Raw genomic sequence first — 16,722 nt, 5'->3', positions numbered from 1 at the left:
GATCAAGGGACTACCTCAATGTTTTAGTACTATATCTTCTTGAACACAATGATGAAAATATCATGGCCTCTAAACCTTCAAGCTGCATACTGGACCCTATTCCAACTAAACTACTTAAGAAGATGCTTCATGTGCTTGGCCCTCTATTGTTGAACAAATAAATGGCTTCTATCCGCCGGATGTGTACCAAACTCACTAAAAGTGGCAGTAATAAAGCCTCTCTGAAAAAGCCAAACCTTAACCCAGAAAATATTTTAAAACTATCGGCCTATATCGAATCTCCCATTCCTCTCAAAACAATGTGCGGAAATCTCAACTGCCTTCCTGAAGACAAACAATGCTTGATACGAAATGCCTTCAGTCTGGTTTTAGACCCCATATAGCACTGAGGCTGCACTTGTAGGTCCTGGCAGAGTTGTGCAGACTCAGGACAACTGAGCTTTGGAGGAATGCACAGATTTAAAGAGGAGTCCGTAATTTGCTTTCTAATGAGCATGATCTTTTCCTCAAAGAAGTTCATGAATTTATCACTGCTGAAGTGAAAGCCATCCTCCTCCTTATCTCATGAAAGCACAAAAATCTTTCATTTTAGGAAAACAATATATGTTTATCTGAGTARAGCAAACATTCAACCCATAAACAATTAGCAACTAAACTTCCATAGTGTTCCTTCAAGTGGCCTGTCCTGTTTGGGAGGGAAAGCATAGAACAGTCCATCAGGAATAAAGGTATACAAATTCAGACACTGTTGTAAAATTCAGGAAAATAAGTTAGACAGACAAAACAACTTAGACGGAGACAAACAGAACACAAACTGTCTTAATGTAATGATTACTGTAACTGATTATGAACTGACACATATTTCAGGTACAGTAGCCAATCTGATACTCTATTACCAAGACATCTGAATGTGTCTTTTGTAAGTTGATAAACTGAGTGTAAACGTAATTGGTTCCAATCCAAGTGKAAAAGCCYTTTATCAAACTCCAGGCGGTGATATGGTTTGGTGCAGATGACATAAAAATAYAGCTCTTTGGCCACACACACCAGTGATAGGTTTGGRGTTGAAAAACAGAAGCATATGCCGAAAAGTACCTCATARTTACGGTAAAATACGGTGGTGGATCTTTGATGTTATGGGGCTGTTTTGCTTCCACTGSTCCTGTGGTTCTTGGTAAGTCAACGACATCATGAACTTTTCCAAGTACCAGGACATTTTAGCCAAAAARCTGGTTGCCTCCGTAAGTGGCTCTTCCAGCAAGAACATATCCCCAAGCACTAATCAAAATTCACAAAGAAATTGTTAATTAACCACAAAATCAACATTTTGCAATGGCCATCTCAMTCTCCAGACTTGAACTCCAWTGAAAACCTGTGGTTTGTATTGAAGAGGGCAGTCCATAAGTGCAGAAAAWGGATATCAAGGAACTGGAAAGATTCTGTATGGAGGAATGGTCTAAGGTCCCTCCAGGCCCGGTCCTGGCTGTTCTACCACCCTAGGTGAGACAAAATTAGAAAAGTCCCAGTAAGCAAAATTACGTTGAAAATATGTCTAAAATACATATTTTCCACACGCTGAGGTCAGGTTCAATTTAGGTTCTGAATGAAAGGTAAAAATATGTACTTTCCGGACATTTAAAATACGTATTTTCCGGGACGTTGAAAATACATAATTTATAGACGTCTATGTTTGGGCTCTATCAAGGCTGGACTAGACCGGACAAAATCTGAGCCAAACATAGATGTCTATGTCACGTTCTGACCTTAGTTCCTTTTTTATGTCTTTGTGTTAGGTTGGTCAGGGCGTGAGTTGGGGTGGGTAGTCTATGTTCTTTTTTCTATGTTATTGTATTTCTGTGTTTGGCCTGGTATGGTTCTCAGAGGCAGCTGTCGATCATTGTCTCTGATTGAGAATCATACTTAGGTAGCCTGTTTTCCCCATTTTGGTGGTGGGTGTTTATTTTCTGTTTTAGTGTCTGTTCACCTTGCAGAACTGTTTCGTTTTCTCCTCGTTGTTATTTTTGTGTAGTGTTCAGTTTCAATTCAATTATGACGAACACTTACCACGCTGCATTTTGGTCCTCTTCTCCTTCACCAGACGAGAATCGTTACAGAAACACCCACCCACAAAGGACCAAGCAGCGTGGGAACATGGACTCCTGGACATGGGAGGACATTTTGGACGGCAAAGGACCCTGGACACAGCCGGGGGAGTATCGCTGTCCGAAAGAGGAGCTGGAGGCAGCTAGAGCGGAGCGGCGCCACTACGAGGAATTGGCGCGAGGTAACGGGCACGAGAGGCAGCCCCAGACATTTTTTTTGGGGGGGGGGAACACGGGTAGATTGGCGGACTCAGGTAAGAGACCTGAGCCAACTCCCCGTGCTTACCGTGGCGAGAGAGTGACTGGGCAGGCACCGTGTTATGCGGTGAAGCGCACGGTGTCCCCAGTGCGCACGCATAGCCCGGTGCACTACATCGCAGCTCCTCGAATCGGCCGGGCTAGAGTGGGCATCGAGCCACGAGGGATGATGCCGGCTCAGCGCATCTGGTCTCCAGTGCGTCTCCTCGGCCCGGGGCATACTGCACCAGCCCTACGCACGGTGTCTCCAGTTCGCCAGCACAGCCCAGTGCGGCCTGTTCCACTCCTCGCACTTGCCGGGCTACAGGAGGGATCCTGCCAGGCCGAGTGGTGCTAGCTCTGTGCTCGAGGACTGCCAGTGCGCCTCCACGGTCCAGTGCATCCGGTGCCTCGGCAAAGGACAAGGCCTCCTGCATGTCTCCCCAGCCTGTGAGTCCTGTGCCTTTCTCCCAGAGCCAGGCCTCCTGTGTGTATCTCCATTCCAGTGATGATCCATGCATGAAGCCTCCAGTTGATAATCCATGGCAAGAAGCCTCCAGTGATAATCCAGGCAAGAAGCCTCCAGTGATAATCCATGGCAAAGCCTCGCGATAATCATGGCACGAAGCCTCCAGCGATAATCCATGGCACGAAGCCTCCAGTGATAATCCATGGCCAGAAGCCTGTGGTGATCCATGGCAAGAAGCCTCCAGTGGTGATCCATGGCACGAAGCCTCCAGTGATAATCCTGGCAAAGAAACCTCCAGTGATAATCCATGGCACGAAGCCTCCAGTGATAATCCATGGCAAGAAGCCTCCAGTGATAATCCATGGCACGAAAGCCTCCAGTATGATCCATGGCAAGAAGCCTTCCAGTGATAATCCATGGCACGAAGCCTCCAGTGATGCTCCATGGTACGAAGCATCCTGTGATGGATTCATGGCACGAAGCCTCCTGTGATGATCCATGGCACGAAGCCTGTGGTGATCCATGGCAAGAAGCCTCCAGTGGTGATCCATGGCACGAAGCCTCCAGTGATAATCCATGGCAAGAAACCTCCAGTGATAATCCATGGCACGAAGCCTCCAGTGATAAATCCATGGCAAGAAGCCTCCAGTGATAATCCATGGCACGAAGCCTCCAGTGATGATCCATGGCAAGAAGCTTCCAGTGATAATCCATGGCACGAAGCCTCCAGTGATGATCCAGGGCACGAAGCCTCCAGTGATGCTCCATGGTACGAAGCATCCTGTGATGATTCATGGCACGAAGCCTCCTGTGATGATCCATGGCACCAAGCCTCCAGCGAGGATCCATGGCACAAAGCCTCCAGTGAGGAGTTTATGACACGAGGCCTCCAACGAAGGAAGCTAGGCCGGAGCCTCCAGCGTCGCCCTCTAGTCCGGGAGCCTCCAGCGTCGCCTCTAGTCCGAAGCCCTCCAGCGACGCCCTCTAGTCCGAAGCCTCCAGCGACGCCCTCTAGTCCGAAGCCTCCAGCGACGCCCTCTGGTCCGGAGCCTCCATCGTCGCCCTCGTGGTCCGGAGCCTCCAGCGACGCCCTCTGGTCCGGAGCCTCCAGCGACGCCCTACGGTCCCGGAGCCTCCAGCGTCGCCCTCCGGTCCGGAGCCTCCAGCGTCGCCCTCCGGTCCGGAGCCTCCAGCGTCGCCCTGCCGGTCCCGGAGCCTCCAGCGTCTCCCTTCTGTCCGGAGCAGCGGGAGCCGCCCGTCTGTCCTGAGCTGCCAGAGCCGCCCGTCAGTCAGGAGCTGCCGGAGCCGCCTGTCAGTCAGGAGCTGCCGGAGTCGCCCTTCACTACAGCGCTGCCAGAGTCACCCTTCACTACGGCGCTGCCGGAGTCGCGCCCTTCACTACGGCGCTGCCGGAGTCGCCTTCACTACGGCGCTGCCGGGAGTCCTCCCATCTATTCGGGGCCCGCTGCAAGGGTCCCCAGTCCGAGGTCGGCGGCGAGGGTCGCCGCTCCAAAGGCGCCACTTAAGCGGGCAAAGACTATGGTGGAGTGGGGTCCACATCCCACGCCAGAGCCGCCACCGCGGACAGACGCCCACCCAGACCCTCCCCTATAGGTTCAGGTTTTGCGGCCGGAGTCCGCACCTTTGGGGGGGGGGGTACTGTCACGTTCTGACCTTAGTTCCTTTTTTATGTCTTTGTGTTAGGTTGGTCAGGGCGTGAGTTGAGGTGGGTAGTCTATGTTCTTTTTTCTATGTTATTGTATTTCTGTGTTTGGCCTGGTATGGTTCTCAATCAGAGGCAGCTGTCGATCATTGTCTCTGATTGAGAATCATACTTAGGTAGCCTGTTTTCCCCATTTTGGTTGTGGGTGTTTATTTTCTGTTTTGGTCTGTTCACCTTGCAGAACTGTTTCGTTTTCTCCTCGTTGTTATTTTTGTGTAGTGTTCAGTTTCAATTAAATTATGACAAACACTTACCACGCTGCATTTTGGTCCTCTTCTCCTTCACCAGACGAGAARCGTTACAGTCTATGAGTGGTTCAGATTTGTTTCCGGACCAGACCAAAAACCAACATCCGTGGATGTGGAAATCAAGACTGGTCAAGACTGCACCAAAAAATACATTTAGGTTAGGRTACTTGATCGAAGAAACCTGCATGATGTAAAAAGTGTTTGTCTTATTACATTGTCATTTATTTTATATCCAGCCTGTAGGCTACAGAAAAAGCTACATCCTCTTCTACCATAGGCTATATCTGTTACATGATTTATGTTAGGTAATTTTTGGGGTGGCGGAATGTGGAATGTTGGTGGAGCGCCGCAGCGGTGCGTCTCTCCAACAGCACCCTGGAGAGGCGCGCTGGGAGTGGACAAGAAATATTTTGTGCCCCTGCCTTTGACAAAGTGGGCACTGCTAATTACAGGTTGGCATCAGCGCTCACCTAAAAAGCCCATATGCTACTGGTCAGTGGAGGCTCCTTAGAGGAGAAAGGGGAGGATCATTCTCAGGGAATTTCATTTTTTTATTTTTTATTGTGAAACATTTAAAAAATAATTTTAGATAAAACTATACTAAATATATTCACGTCACCAAATAATTGATTAAACACACTGTTTAGCAACGAAGGTCTACAGTATCCTCAGCAACACTGTAGGTTAGCACCATGGTGTAGACAGCTAGCTTCTGTCCTCCTCTGGGTACATTGACATCAAAGCAAAACCTAGGAGGCTCATGGTTCTCACCCACTTTTATAGATTTACACAGTAATTATGACAACTTCCGGAGGACATCCGCCAACCTATCAGAGCTCTTGCAGCATGAACTGGCATATTGTCCACCCAATGAAAATATCAGGGAAATAACCTAGTACTGAAAGCATAAGCTACAGCTAGCTAGCACTGCAGTGCATACAATATCATGAGTAATTGACTCAAAGAGAGAGAAAGACAATAGTTGAACAGTTTTGAACAAATTAATTTKTTTCAAAATTAAGGAGAAGCGAGAGAGAGAGAGAGTTGAGAGAGAGATTTAGTTGTATTTTGTTTTACTTTCACTTTCACAAATTGTCATTGTTTTTGGGCAGAATTTTACGAAAATATTAACACAACATATAAAGTGCTGGTCCCATGTTTCATGAGCTGAAATAAAATATCCCAGAAATGTCCATTCGCACAAAAAGCTTATTTCTCTCAAATTTTGGCACAAATTTGTTTACATCTCTGAGGTGAGCATTTCTCATTTGCCAAAGTAATCCGTCCACCTGACAGATGTGGCATATCAAGAAGCTGATTACACAGCATGATCATTACACAGGTGCACCTTGTGCTAGGGACAACAAAAGGCCACTCTAAAATGTGAAGTTTTGTCACACAACACAATGCCACAGATGTCTCAAGTTTTGATGGAGTGTGCAATTGGCATGCTGACTACAGGAATGTCCACCAGAGCTGTTGCAAGAGAATTTWATGTTAATTTCTCTACAATAAGCCACCTCCAARGTCATTTGAGAGAATTTGGCAGTACGCCCAACTGGCCTCACAACCGCAGACCACGTGTAACCACGCCAGCCCAGGACCTCCACATCTYGCTTCTTCACCTGCGTGATCATCTGAGGCCAGCCACCCGGACAATTGGACAATTGATGAAACTGAGGAGTATTTCCGTCTGTAATTAAGATCTTTTGTGGGGAAAAACATATTCTGTTTGGCTGGGGGCCTGGCTCCCAAGTGGGTGGGCCTATGCCCTCCCATGGATGCGCCCCTGCCAAGTAATTTGAAATCCATAGATTAGGGCCAAATMTATTTATTTTAATTGAATGATTTCTTTATATGAACTGTAACCCAGTAAAATAGTTGTCGCATGTTGCGTTTTATATTTTTGTTCAGTATCTATGAGGTTTTATGTGTTGTTGGAGGTGCGTCTTGGTCAGTTTAGCTCAGAAAATGCTGCCCTCATTAATCTTCCACCATAGGTGGCCTCCTAATCCTGCCTAATGAGAGGGCCGGCCCTGGATCCGTCCCAATGTGTTCTCCAATCTCATTAAACATTTTAGAAAAAGCAGTGGTGGAAAAAGTACCRAATTGTCGTACTTCAGTAAAAGTAAAGATACCTTCACAGAAAATGACTCAAGTATTAGTGAGTCACCCAGTAAAAGTCTAAAAGTATTTGGTTTTAAATATACTTAAGTATCAAAACTAAATGTAATTGTTAAAAAGTAAAAGTATAAATCATTTCAAAATCCTTATATTAAGCTAATTTAATTTGGTATTTTATTTACAGATAGCCAGGGGAACACTCCAACACTCCAACATAATTTTCAAACCAAGCATTTGTGTTTAGTGAGTACGTCAGATCACAGACAGTATGTCCAGGGATGTTCTCTTAATAAGTGCGTGTATTGGACCATTTTCCTGTACTGCTAAGCATTCAAAATGTAACGAGTACTTTTGGGTGTCAGGGAAAATGTATGGAGTGAAAAGTACATTATTTTCTTTAGGAATATAGTGAAGTAAAAGTAAAAGTAGAAGTAAATATAAATATTAAAGTACAGATACCCCACAAAATTACTTAAGTAGTACTTAATAACTTCTAATTTGGGTTGATTAAAAAAAGCGATACTACAGTATGACCCTGGTTTGATRCCGGGCTGTGTCACAACCAGCCGTGATCGGGAGTCCCATTGGGCGGCGCACAATTGGCCCAGCGTTGTTCGGGTTAGGGGAGGGTTTGGCCGGAGTAGGCCGTCATTGTAAATAAGAATGGGTTCTTATCTGACTTGCCTAGTTAAATAAAGGTTAAATAAAAATTGAGTTGACCTGCGGCTAAATTGTCATTTAGAGTAAGGTACAAAAATAACCTTATTTGAGTGTAGGTCTTCATGTCTAAGAAATGTTTAGTTACCTTTGTCGAACCATCTTGGAAATATATACTTCATTTTTGGCTTTTACTACTTCTATAATAGACTGTGCTGAAGTGTCTAGAATCATAAATTGAGATCCATGCATGACGTTTTCTCCCATTGAGATCAATGCGATAATTATGTGGAAGTCTAAGTTATGTAAAGGTAGTATTCGTCCTAGGCGTAACAAAGAATGGGAATATTTCCAGCAAATTTAAAAAAACTTTCCTTCCAAAACAATGTCATTTTAGAAATAAAAACATATAAACATATAATTCAAATGTTCCAAAATAATAATAAATCCCTAACACTTTTCCACATTCTCAAAGTTTTCTGAAATTTGGAAAAATTTACAAAAAAATTAGCCCACAAAACCAATGCATTAGGGTGCAGTAAATCCATAACTTGACATTCTGCTATAGAGACTTATGCACGTTAATGCGTATGTCGGGTCTCAATAAGTATTTTGTATATGAAAGTCTTCTTTAAAGTGTTTAAGGTTAGTCTTGGAGTCCTTTTCAATTTTGATGTCCTTGTGGAAAGTGGTCCATTTGGATATTGTCCATTTGGAGTCCACGATTGTAGTAGGCTGAACCATCATATTTCAAGTCCACAGGCTCAGTGTTGTTCAGTCGTAGAACTAGGAGTGAGAAACAGACATGTGAAATTTTGCATGGCCGATAGGATAACAGGTGCTTTCCTATTATTGATCCAGTCCTATCAGATAGAAAATATGCCAGGAAATCCTAAAAGGGAAATATCTCAGGGAACTTCCTACCTGGGTCTGGGATTTCCTCAACAAGCTTCCTGTGTGTGAAATCCCGTCGGCCTCTCCTTCTCAGGATGACATAGACCACCAACGCCACGAAGCACACTGCCACTCCTGTGCCCAGGATGGCAGCCCATGCCTGACTCCTCTTCTTGTTCTGCACTGCATCTGAGGCCAAGCCTTTAGAAAATACATTTATCAAAAAGAATACATGAAAAATAGGGAAATACATTGCAAATACAACATTCTAATATTGGTGCAATTCTAATATATGGTGCAATAAATGTTGTCTGGGATGATATATTTCTGTATTTCAAAATATTCTTCRAGTTACACTTTATTTGGATAGTTCCATATACTGTAGATTATATACAGATGGTCATACTATCAACAAAGTGGCTGTTGATAAGCAAATACTTCCTAAGGTTACGTTTAGGGTTAGGGATAGGTTTATAATAAGGGTTAGGGTAAGAGTTAAGGTTAGGGTTAGTGGATAGTAAGTTGAAATGTTGTTGACAGTTATTGAACATCGACAAACCATAAAGTACCATTCTTCCTATAATTGAGGGCAAAATGGTGTGTTTAAAAATAAATGTACAAAAGGATATAGAGCACCCTTTTACATGAGTATTCTCAACTCAATAGATATTACTATTTCCCAGCCATGTAATTACGCCACCACAATCAGTGCAAAAACCATGCGTGAAAATAACAGGTTTTATTGCAATTCAGCAAAAGTTTTCCATCTATTTAATCATGTTGAACCAATTAGTGAAACCAATAATTAACCAATGTCAGTCAAATGAAGTGTAAAGTGTATCGGTATTTCATGTCATTTGTGAAATTACCACGGAAGTGATACAGCGCWTTCAGAAAGTATTCACACCCCTTGACTTTTTCCACATTTTGTTCTCTTACAGCCTGAATTTAAATTGGATTACGTTGAGATTTTGATTCACTGATCTACACACAATACCCATCATGTCAAAGTGGATAAGTGGATTGATAACTTATTTAAAGCTGAAATGTCTTGAGTCAATATTCAACCTCTGTTATGGCAAGCCTAATTAAGAAATGGCTGCATTTTGCATTTATATTTTTGTTCAGTGTAGTTTTACTCCACAATACTAACTTAAATGACAAAGCAAAAAGAAGGAAGCCTGTGCAGAACAAAAAATATTCCAAAACATGCATCCTGTTTCCAATAAGGCACTAAAGTAATATTGCTAAAAATGTGGTAAAGAAATTAACTTTTGTCCTGAATACAAAGCATTATGTTTGGGGCAAATCCAACATAACACATCACTGGGTTACAATCCAGGTGTGCAAAGCTCTTAGAGACTTACCCAGAAAGACTCACAGCTGTCATTGCTTCCAAAGGTGATTCTAATACGTATTGAATCAGGGGTGTTGAACTAGTGTTTCATTTTGCATATATATATTTTTTTWAATCAAATTTTTCTTCCACCTTGAGTATTGTGTGTGGATCGTTGACTAAATTGACAATTAAATACATTTTTATCCCACTTTGCAACATAACAAAATATGTTTAAAAAAGTGGAGGTGTGTGAATACTTTAAAACATTTGACCAACATGATTTATGAAATTATGCTCTCCCTGAATCCCTGATTGGATTACGTTAACCAACCCCGTAAGACAAAAAGCATTATGGCTGAAATGCAGTTACAGGCTGTGTTAGTTCTGCTAATGTATTGATAGAAATTCAGTTCCTTATGCCTTGTATCCAGCACCTAGGTTGTACTCATTCATTTAGTGACTTTTATTGATAAAAATGCCACGAAAAGATAAAGCAAAGAGGACTATGGATTGTTTGTGTTACCCATGGAAACCTGTTTACCATAATACTACTGTCTCCTTGGGTATAATGTGGTTTGTGTTATGCGAAGGTGAGATCTAACTATTCCAAGGGCAGTTTTGATACAACTTTATACAACTAAATGAAAAGTACCAGACTAGTCAATATGTTAATAAGATTAACAACATGTTTACTATGAACAACAGTTTCCCCTCTTCGAATAAGCTTTCATAATCTCAGTCATCACATTTGGAAATTCAAATGTTTACTTCCCTGACATCTCCTTATCTGAAAACCAAGCTTGTTAACCTCACTTGCGTTTCTATTTTCTCACAACACCTTTTATTTTATAAAAAGGAGCACACCCTGCATTTACGTTAGAATAAAGTGGGATATTTATATTCATGCGTTACACGTTTCGTCAAAATATTGTTTTGGCTGTTCAAGCCTGACTCCCGACTAAATGCAATGTCGATTGGCACTGATAAAGAAGTGCATTATAGTTGCTTGGAAAAACATTGCCATTTCTAAAGGAGGCAAATAATTAGTAGGAAAACCTTTTGTCATCATTGTGATGTCGTCAGATTGACATTAGATGTAGTATTACGTTAGCTAGCTAGCTAAGATTAAGGGGAGAGCATCTGATTTTATCTAGCTAGTCTTGAATTGCTAGGTATTTTTTATGAACTGCTAGCAACATTGCCATCTGTCTAAAGTAAATTTGGTATTTGGTATTTTTTGGTATTTTATTAGGATCCCCATTAGCTGTTGCTGAAGTAGCAGCTCCTCTTACTGGTGTTCACACAAAACATGACATAATACAGAACATCAATAGAAAAGAACAGCTCAAGGACTGAACTACACAATTTTGAAATAAGAAAAGAAGAACAAAAGAAGAACACGTTGTGTTGAAGAACCCCTTTTGGTTCCAGYTAGAACCCTCTGTGGAAAGGGTTTTACATGGAACCCAAAAGAGTTATACCTGGAACCAAAAGGAATTCTTCAAAGGGTTCTCCTATGGGGACAGCCGAAGAATCCATTTAGGTTCTAGATAGCACCTTTTTTTTCTAAGAATGTAGTGTAATTTAGACTTAACAGTCACCGTTTGGAATGACTGGGCACGACTTGACTTTTTGGGGCCACTACATTTTTAGAATGTAGACTCAAAAAATTAGGGGTTCATCAAGGGTTCTTCTAAGATCCTCAAAGTTCATCGAAGAACCTTATGGTTCTTGGCACTGAAAAATGCCAACAAAAAGGTTCTTCCAAGAACTACATAGGAGGTTGGGTTCATAGAGGAACCTCTTTAGTTCTTGGGTCTTATACACATCTAGATGTGCCAACAAAAAGGTTCTTCCAAGAACTACATAGGAGGTTGGGTTCATAGAGGAACCTCTTTAGTTCTTGGGAAGAACCTTTTTGTTGGCTTTTTTTTATTTTTTTACCCAACTGAAACATTTGGAATTGAATTTGAGACGACAGCAGGTGCAGGCATGTAACTGAAAAATTGAAAGATCTCCTCAATATAAGGTAAGTTTTTRCCCTAGTATGATCTAAATTGYTATTATTTTATGATTATACTGTCTATCTTTCATATTTGTGCAAATGGCTGTTTGACACTGTCCCTTTTTACAATTCTTTCTAAGACAGAAAATGGACACAATTCAATGGATATCAATCAACAAAGAGGAAAGAATATGTTAAAGGATATAGCAGCATTGGGCAAAGATGACTGAACTGCGTAGTTATTTGTGTTAGTCTTTGTATGTACAATTAGTAGTGGTTTGCCTCATAATTTTATGCAGATCACATGTCATCTACAGTTTTACTTTTAATTCATGGTTTCTCTAAAACCTTATAGGACTYTCACAACAGCCATCTTCCTCATCCTTTACCTCTTCAATAAAGATCCCAGAGCRCTCTACATTATGGACAAGGTATGTGTATGAAAACCTTTGTCAAAGGTGAACCGTTTTTTCCCCATTCACATTTACCATAAAAACCAAGGTATGTTTTGTTAACCATCTGTAGAACTATATATATTTTTGGTATTCACAAACTTCATCCTGCCTACACCTCTGATGAATATAACAGGAAACCTGTTCGATCATTCTGGCTATGGATAACCTACAGAGGACACCAACATCAACACGCCAGAGTCGTTTTAAAGGGTTCTTCGAATAACTTAGGGGTTAATTAATCAATTTGAAGATCCCCTAAAGGGTCCTCCAGGAACATTTTATGTTTAGTGTAACAATGGCGTGATGCTACCAAGTGACGGAGGGTCAATCCATGAATAGAGAAAATATGATTTAGGTCCAGATATTGTCTACTTTTGTGTGACATGGTTGTGTGAAACTCTACACCTTTTCACTCCATGTTCCCTAAAGGAAAGGTAATTAGCCAGTATGGGTTGTCAATAGATTCATAAACATTGCATATAAAGACTGCGATGCATAACTAGTAAGCTGTACCAACCATGGGAAATCTGTAAAGCAACATGCAAATGAGGTAAARAAACAGGTCAAACCAGCCACAGTCTAAACAAATCACTGGCTGAAATGTATGATGAGGTCTTCTCAAAGGTAACACTGTTTTTRGTTACACATTTCCACGTTTTTATAGTTTGATAGATGTAGTTACTACATATTCAAATCCATGACTGGACCTGGCAAATAATGTGTAAGTGTTTGAAAAGGATGTAATTGAGTTTGAATTACAAGAGGAACTATTCGTACATCATGTATAACCTGTCGAAATTGGGGATATCCTCCTTTAATGAATGTCTCCAATCACCCACTCAAATAAACCCTTGTTTAGTATGCTAGAAACTGGAGAGCAGTACTCTCACGCCCTGTATGGCAGCAACGAACCTCAGCTACTGACCCCCTCCTTCCTGTAGCCAGGCTAGCATAGGGGTCTTTTGTCCCCTGAAGAAGGTGTTTGTAATGGAAGCCTCCACTCACTGTGGGCATGCAACTATTTTCTGAAACTCAATCCTACCCAGCCAGTTAAGGGGAGTTTGTGCTTTGACTTTTTTTTATTTTTTTTACAAGTAACAAAAAATAAAAGAGATCTGTCAAATGCGGGTCAGGGAGAGACTGGAAAGAAAGCGTTGTGTAAAAAAGACGATGATGATATAACATAAGTGCCCTTTGAGTGTTGTTGGGTATTGTGTTACTCTCTAACTAGGTCCCTCCTATGTTCAAATCTGACACTCTGTGGTTATTTGTAACTTTTTGACTGCTCTGTCTGGTTGCTGACTCATGCGTTAATGCCTCTCCCAAAACATTTAAAACAATATCACAATAGTTAAATGAAGTGAACACACCCAAATTTAAATTGTTGTGATCTCTTGGTATCTCCCTAAAAYTTGTTACAGGCTCACTTGAACAAGCAAGTAAGTAGGTTGTAGGCGCACACAGCAGTTCCCTCGGGAKAAAGAATGTACCAGATATTTAGACACTGGAGCACTGTCTCCTCACCTCTRGCAGAGTTGCTTCCTGAAGCGGCACCCGTTTCCATCATGTCTGTTATTGTGCTGGGACCTGTGGTTGTTTTAGTTTCTGGGATGATTTTGGCAGTTGTAGTCCCAGGGGAGTCCAAGGGAAGCTTTGTGGAGGGGGAAGCTGTGGATGGTTCACTGGATGGCTCTGGGACTGCAGTCGTTACATTATGGAAGTCCTCTGTACTGTTGGTTACCCTGTTCTCAGCATCAGGATCTGGACCAGTCTGCTCTGTGCTATTGGTGTCTGGAGCTGTGGTTGTCTCATTTAATTTRGTGTAATTGTACATGGAATTAGAGCCATTTGAGTTTTCTGTGATTGCAGTAGTGGTGGTAGTTTGGAATCCACTGTCCTCTCCGGTTGCATTGGAAACTTGGCTTGAGTTTAAGGCAACACTCACTGGGGGTTCTGGTGCAACAGTGGTTTCTGGAGGTTCCTCTGCTGTAGCATCTGGCAACCCTGGTGGCATTGTGGTGCCATTTGTCACACCACCTGAAGTCTCATTTGTGTCCTGGATGTTGACCTGTTCCCCACTAAATGACACGGATCCATTTGCGATAACCTCAGCAGAGTCATCTGTTGACTCAGTACCCTCCAGGGTCATATCAACAATGTCATTGGGCTGAGCTMGTGACGTCTTGTTTAGCTTGGATTTGGCCAATTGACGAAGCCAACTTTGATCAATCGTCCGTCCTGGAGAGTCTGTTGGTGCCTGGAGCAAGGCCACATGAAAACCTTGCAGTTGCAGAAGCAAAACAGCACTGATGATTGCGTAAAGGTCCATATCCCGTCTCTCTCGTTCCTGTTCTGAACAACAATCGACACGTAAACAAAATATTTTTGTTAGATACATTGAGTCAAGGTTGGTTCTCCACAAATGTCAAATCTGTTTTCTTAATTATCCCATTTTGGCTCGAATGTCCCATGGTCTGCCGGCCACTATTGATTATAAATAGAGAATATACAGTAATGTACATACTTTTTCTTAAGCAACCAGTCACCAACAATTAAAGAAACGTATGAATAGTTCAACTGATTAAGGCCAGATAAGGACTTTATGAATTCCCAAGGTTCCATATGGTAATGTTCTGAAACATTTGCTCACCCTATACTACAAAAAAGCAAGCTTTCTATGGGTGGTAGATTGATTTGACTTTATTGTTATCTTTTAATAGAATTATAATCTATTCATACCAATCCAGGAGATAAAGTGTTGATGCTATCAGTTTAGCTTTGATCTCAATTTTGATAAGTCTGACTCAGGGTCAGGAGGACAATCATATCCCCTGAATAGAAGCAAATGTTTTTCTAATCAAATCTCCCAGAACTTGTATTARAGAGAGTCTGCCAACTCAGTTTTGGGGACAATYGACTAAATGAATGCCAATGCAATAATCATTCAGGGTGTAACTATGGGGAGACTCCCATGTACTTTAGTTGAGTCAATCTGGGATGAACAGCGATATTGCCTGTAGGCARACTGAATACACATTCAGCAGGGTTGTCAAAGCACGCATGAATGTCTACCTAGCATTTCCCATTCAGGAATATCCTTAAAGCCAAGGGTTGATTAGGTTTTGATAGCATGATAGAAATAAAATAACATATCTGYAATAATGTACTCTGTCTGTTGGTACTACTTATCTTACTTTGTTTTATTTACATTTAAGCATAGAGAAAGTGTCATGATTAACTCAGTCATTGTCGACCATCTTTTTGCCGAAATGTTATCCTCCTTCAATCACTCTGAGTATCTTTGTGTTGGGTTTGTGTGCTTTTCCAACTTTACATATTTGGTTTGGTAAAAATAAAGTTGGGTTATCACCATTTGAGTCCCCTCAGCAAAATATGCAGAAAACCCATATACACTTGACAATTACCTTAATCTGCATTAATAAAACAATAGTCTGGATGAGATGACACATGTATATTGGTTTGCCTGACTGGTGGACAACTACAAAGTACAACTTTAACCCATCAACACCTCAATATGATCATTCTGTTTCATTTGAAAGTGGTATGGCAMTTGCAATCAGACAGATTTTCCTCATTCGTTTTGGTGGCGTTATCATTTTACTAATCTGTAAGTCTGTAACCTTACAAAAATACCATATAAGGGTCACACAATTCAACGTCTACCATACATCTCCCATACAGAAGAKATTGTGAAATAACTCTACATTACTAAAATCACCACGTACCTTTTTCTGGTGCTTGGTCAGGTGGTTACAGCTAACAGGTGTGCGGAATGCAGTGAGATCTCTCAGTGAAACAGCCAGCGTATGAGAGAGAGGGAACAATAGGCTAGGGAAGGGGGAGGGCAGTGCAGTGCATTCAGATCAGAACAACCAGGAACCTGTTCTACCTGATTTTACACCTGACACAAACACACCCTGACATCCAGACAATCCCTAAATGGTAATATGGAACTGGCTATAGGGTAACTAAGGTTATTTAGACATGTCATGGTTTTACGGCTTATCTTCTGTGTTCCTGAGATATACACTACACATCAGTTTATTTCAGTTCAGTTTGGTTTCCAGGTGTGCAGCACCTGAATTCCCCCTTTGGGCGGAGCATCTGCCCCCAGGTCCTCGGGAACATTCCTCCCTTGTGATTGTGGAATGGCTTCTGTCGTCGTGGCAACAAAAGGGCAGTACAGCTTTTGTCAAATCAAARGTTATTAGTCACATGCGCCGCATACAACAGGTGTAGACATTACAGTGAAATGATTACTTACGAGCCCCGAACCAACAATGCAGTTTAAAAAAAATATATGAGTAAGAATAAGAAATAAAAGTAATAAGTAATTAAAGAGCAGCAGTAAAATAATAATAGCGAGAGTATACACATGGGGGTACCGGTACAGAGTCAATGTGCGGGGGCCCCGGTTAGTTGAGGTAATATGTACATGTAGATAGACT

General features: G+C 41.9%; 1 protein-coding gene across 2 annotated transcripts; it reads right to left on the bottom strand.

The window, feature by feature from the left end:
* Positions 1 to 5,818: 5,818 nt before the first annotated feature.
* LOC111975142 (mucin-15-like) lies at positions 5,819 to 16,255 on the bottom strand. Of its 2 annotated transcripts, none has more exons than XM_024003334.2 (4): positions 16,000 to 16,255; positions 13,778 to 14,600; positions 8,485 to 8,655; positions 5,819 to 8,346 (listed from the first exon to the last, which is right to left on the bottom strand). In XM_024003334.2, the coding sequence occupies exons 2-4, from the start codon at positions 14,580 to 14,582 to the stop codon at positions 8,225 to 8,227; spliced, it is 1,098 nt and encodes a 365-aa protein (XP_023859102.1). In that variant the 5' UTR covers positions 14,583 to 14,600; positions 16,000 to 16,255; the 3' UTR covers positions 5,819 to 8,224. The 2 variants fall into 2 exon arrangements, with proteins under 2 accessions (XP_023859102.1, XP_023859101.1); XM_024003333.2 differs by having other exon boundaries at positions 13,778 to 14,605; positions 16,000 to 16,253.
* Between the last annotated feature and the right edge of the window lie 467 nt (positions 16,256 to 16,722).

The sequence above is a fragment of the Salvelinus sp. IW2-2015 genome, linkage group LG15 (genome assembly GCF_002910315.2).
Source record: "Salvelinus sp. IW2-2015 linkage group LG15, ASM291031v2, whole genome shotgun sequence".
In the NCBI taxonomy this organism is placed as follows: Eukaryota; Metazoa; Chordata; class Actinopteri; order Salmoniformes; family Salmonidae; genus Salvelinus; species Salvelinus sp. IW2-2015.
Note: the sequence above shows the minus strand (reverse complement) of the source record. Positions and strands in the feature narration are given on the sequence as shown.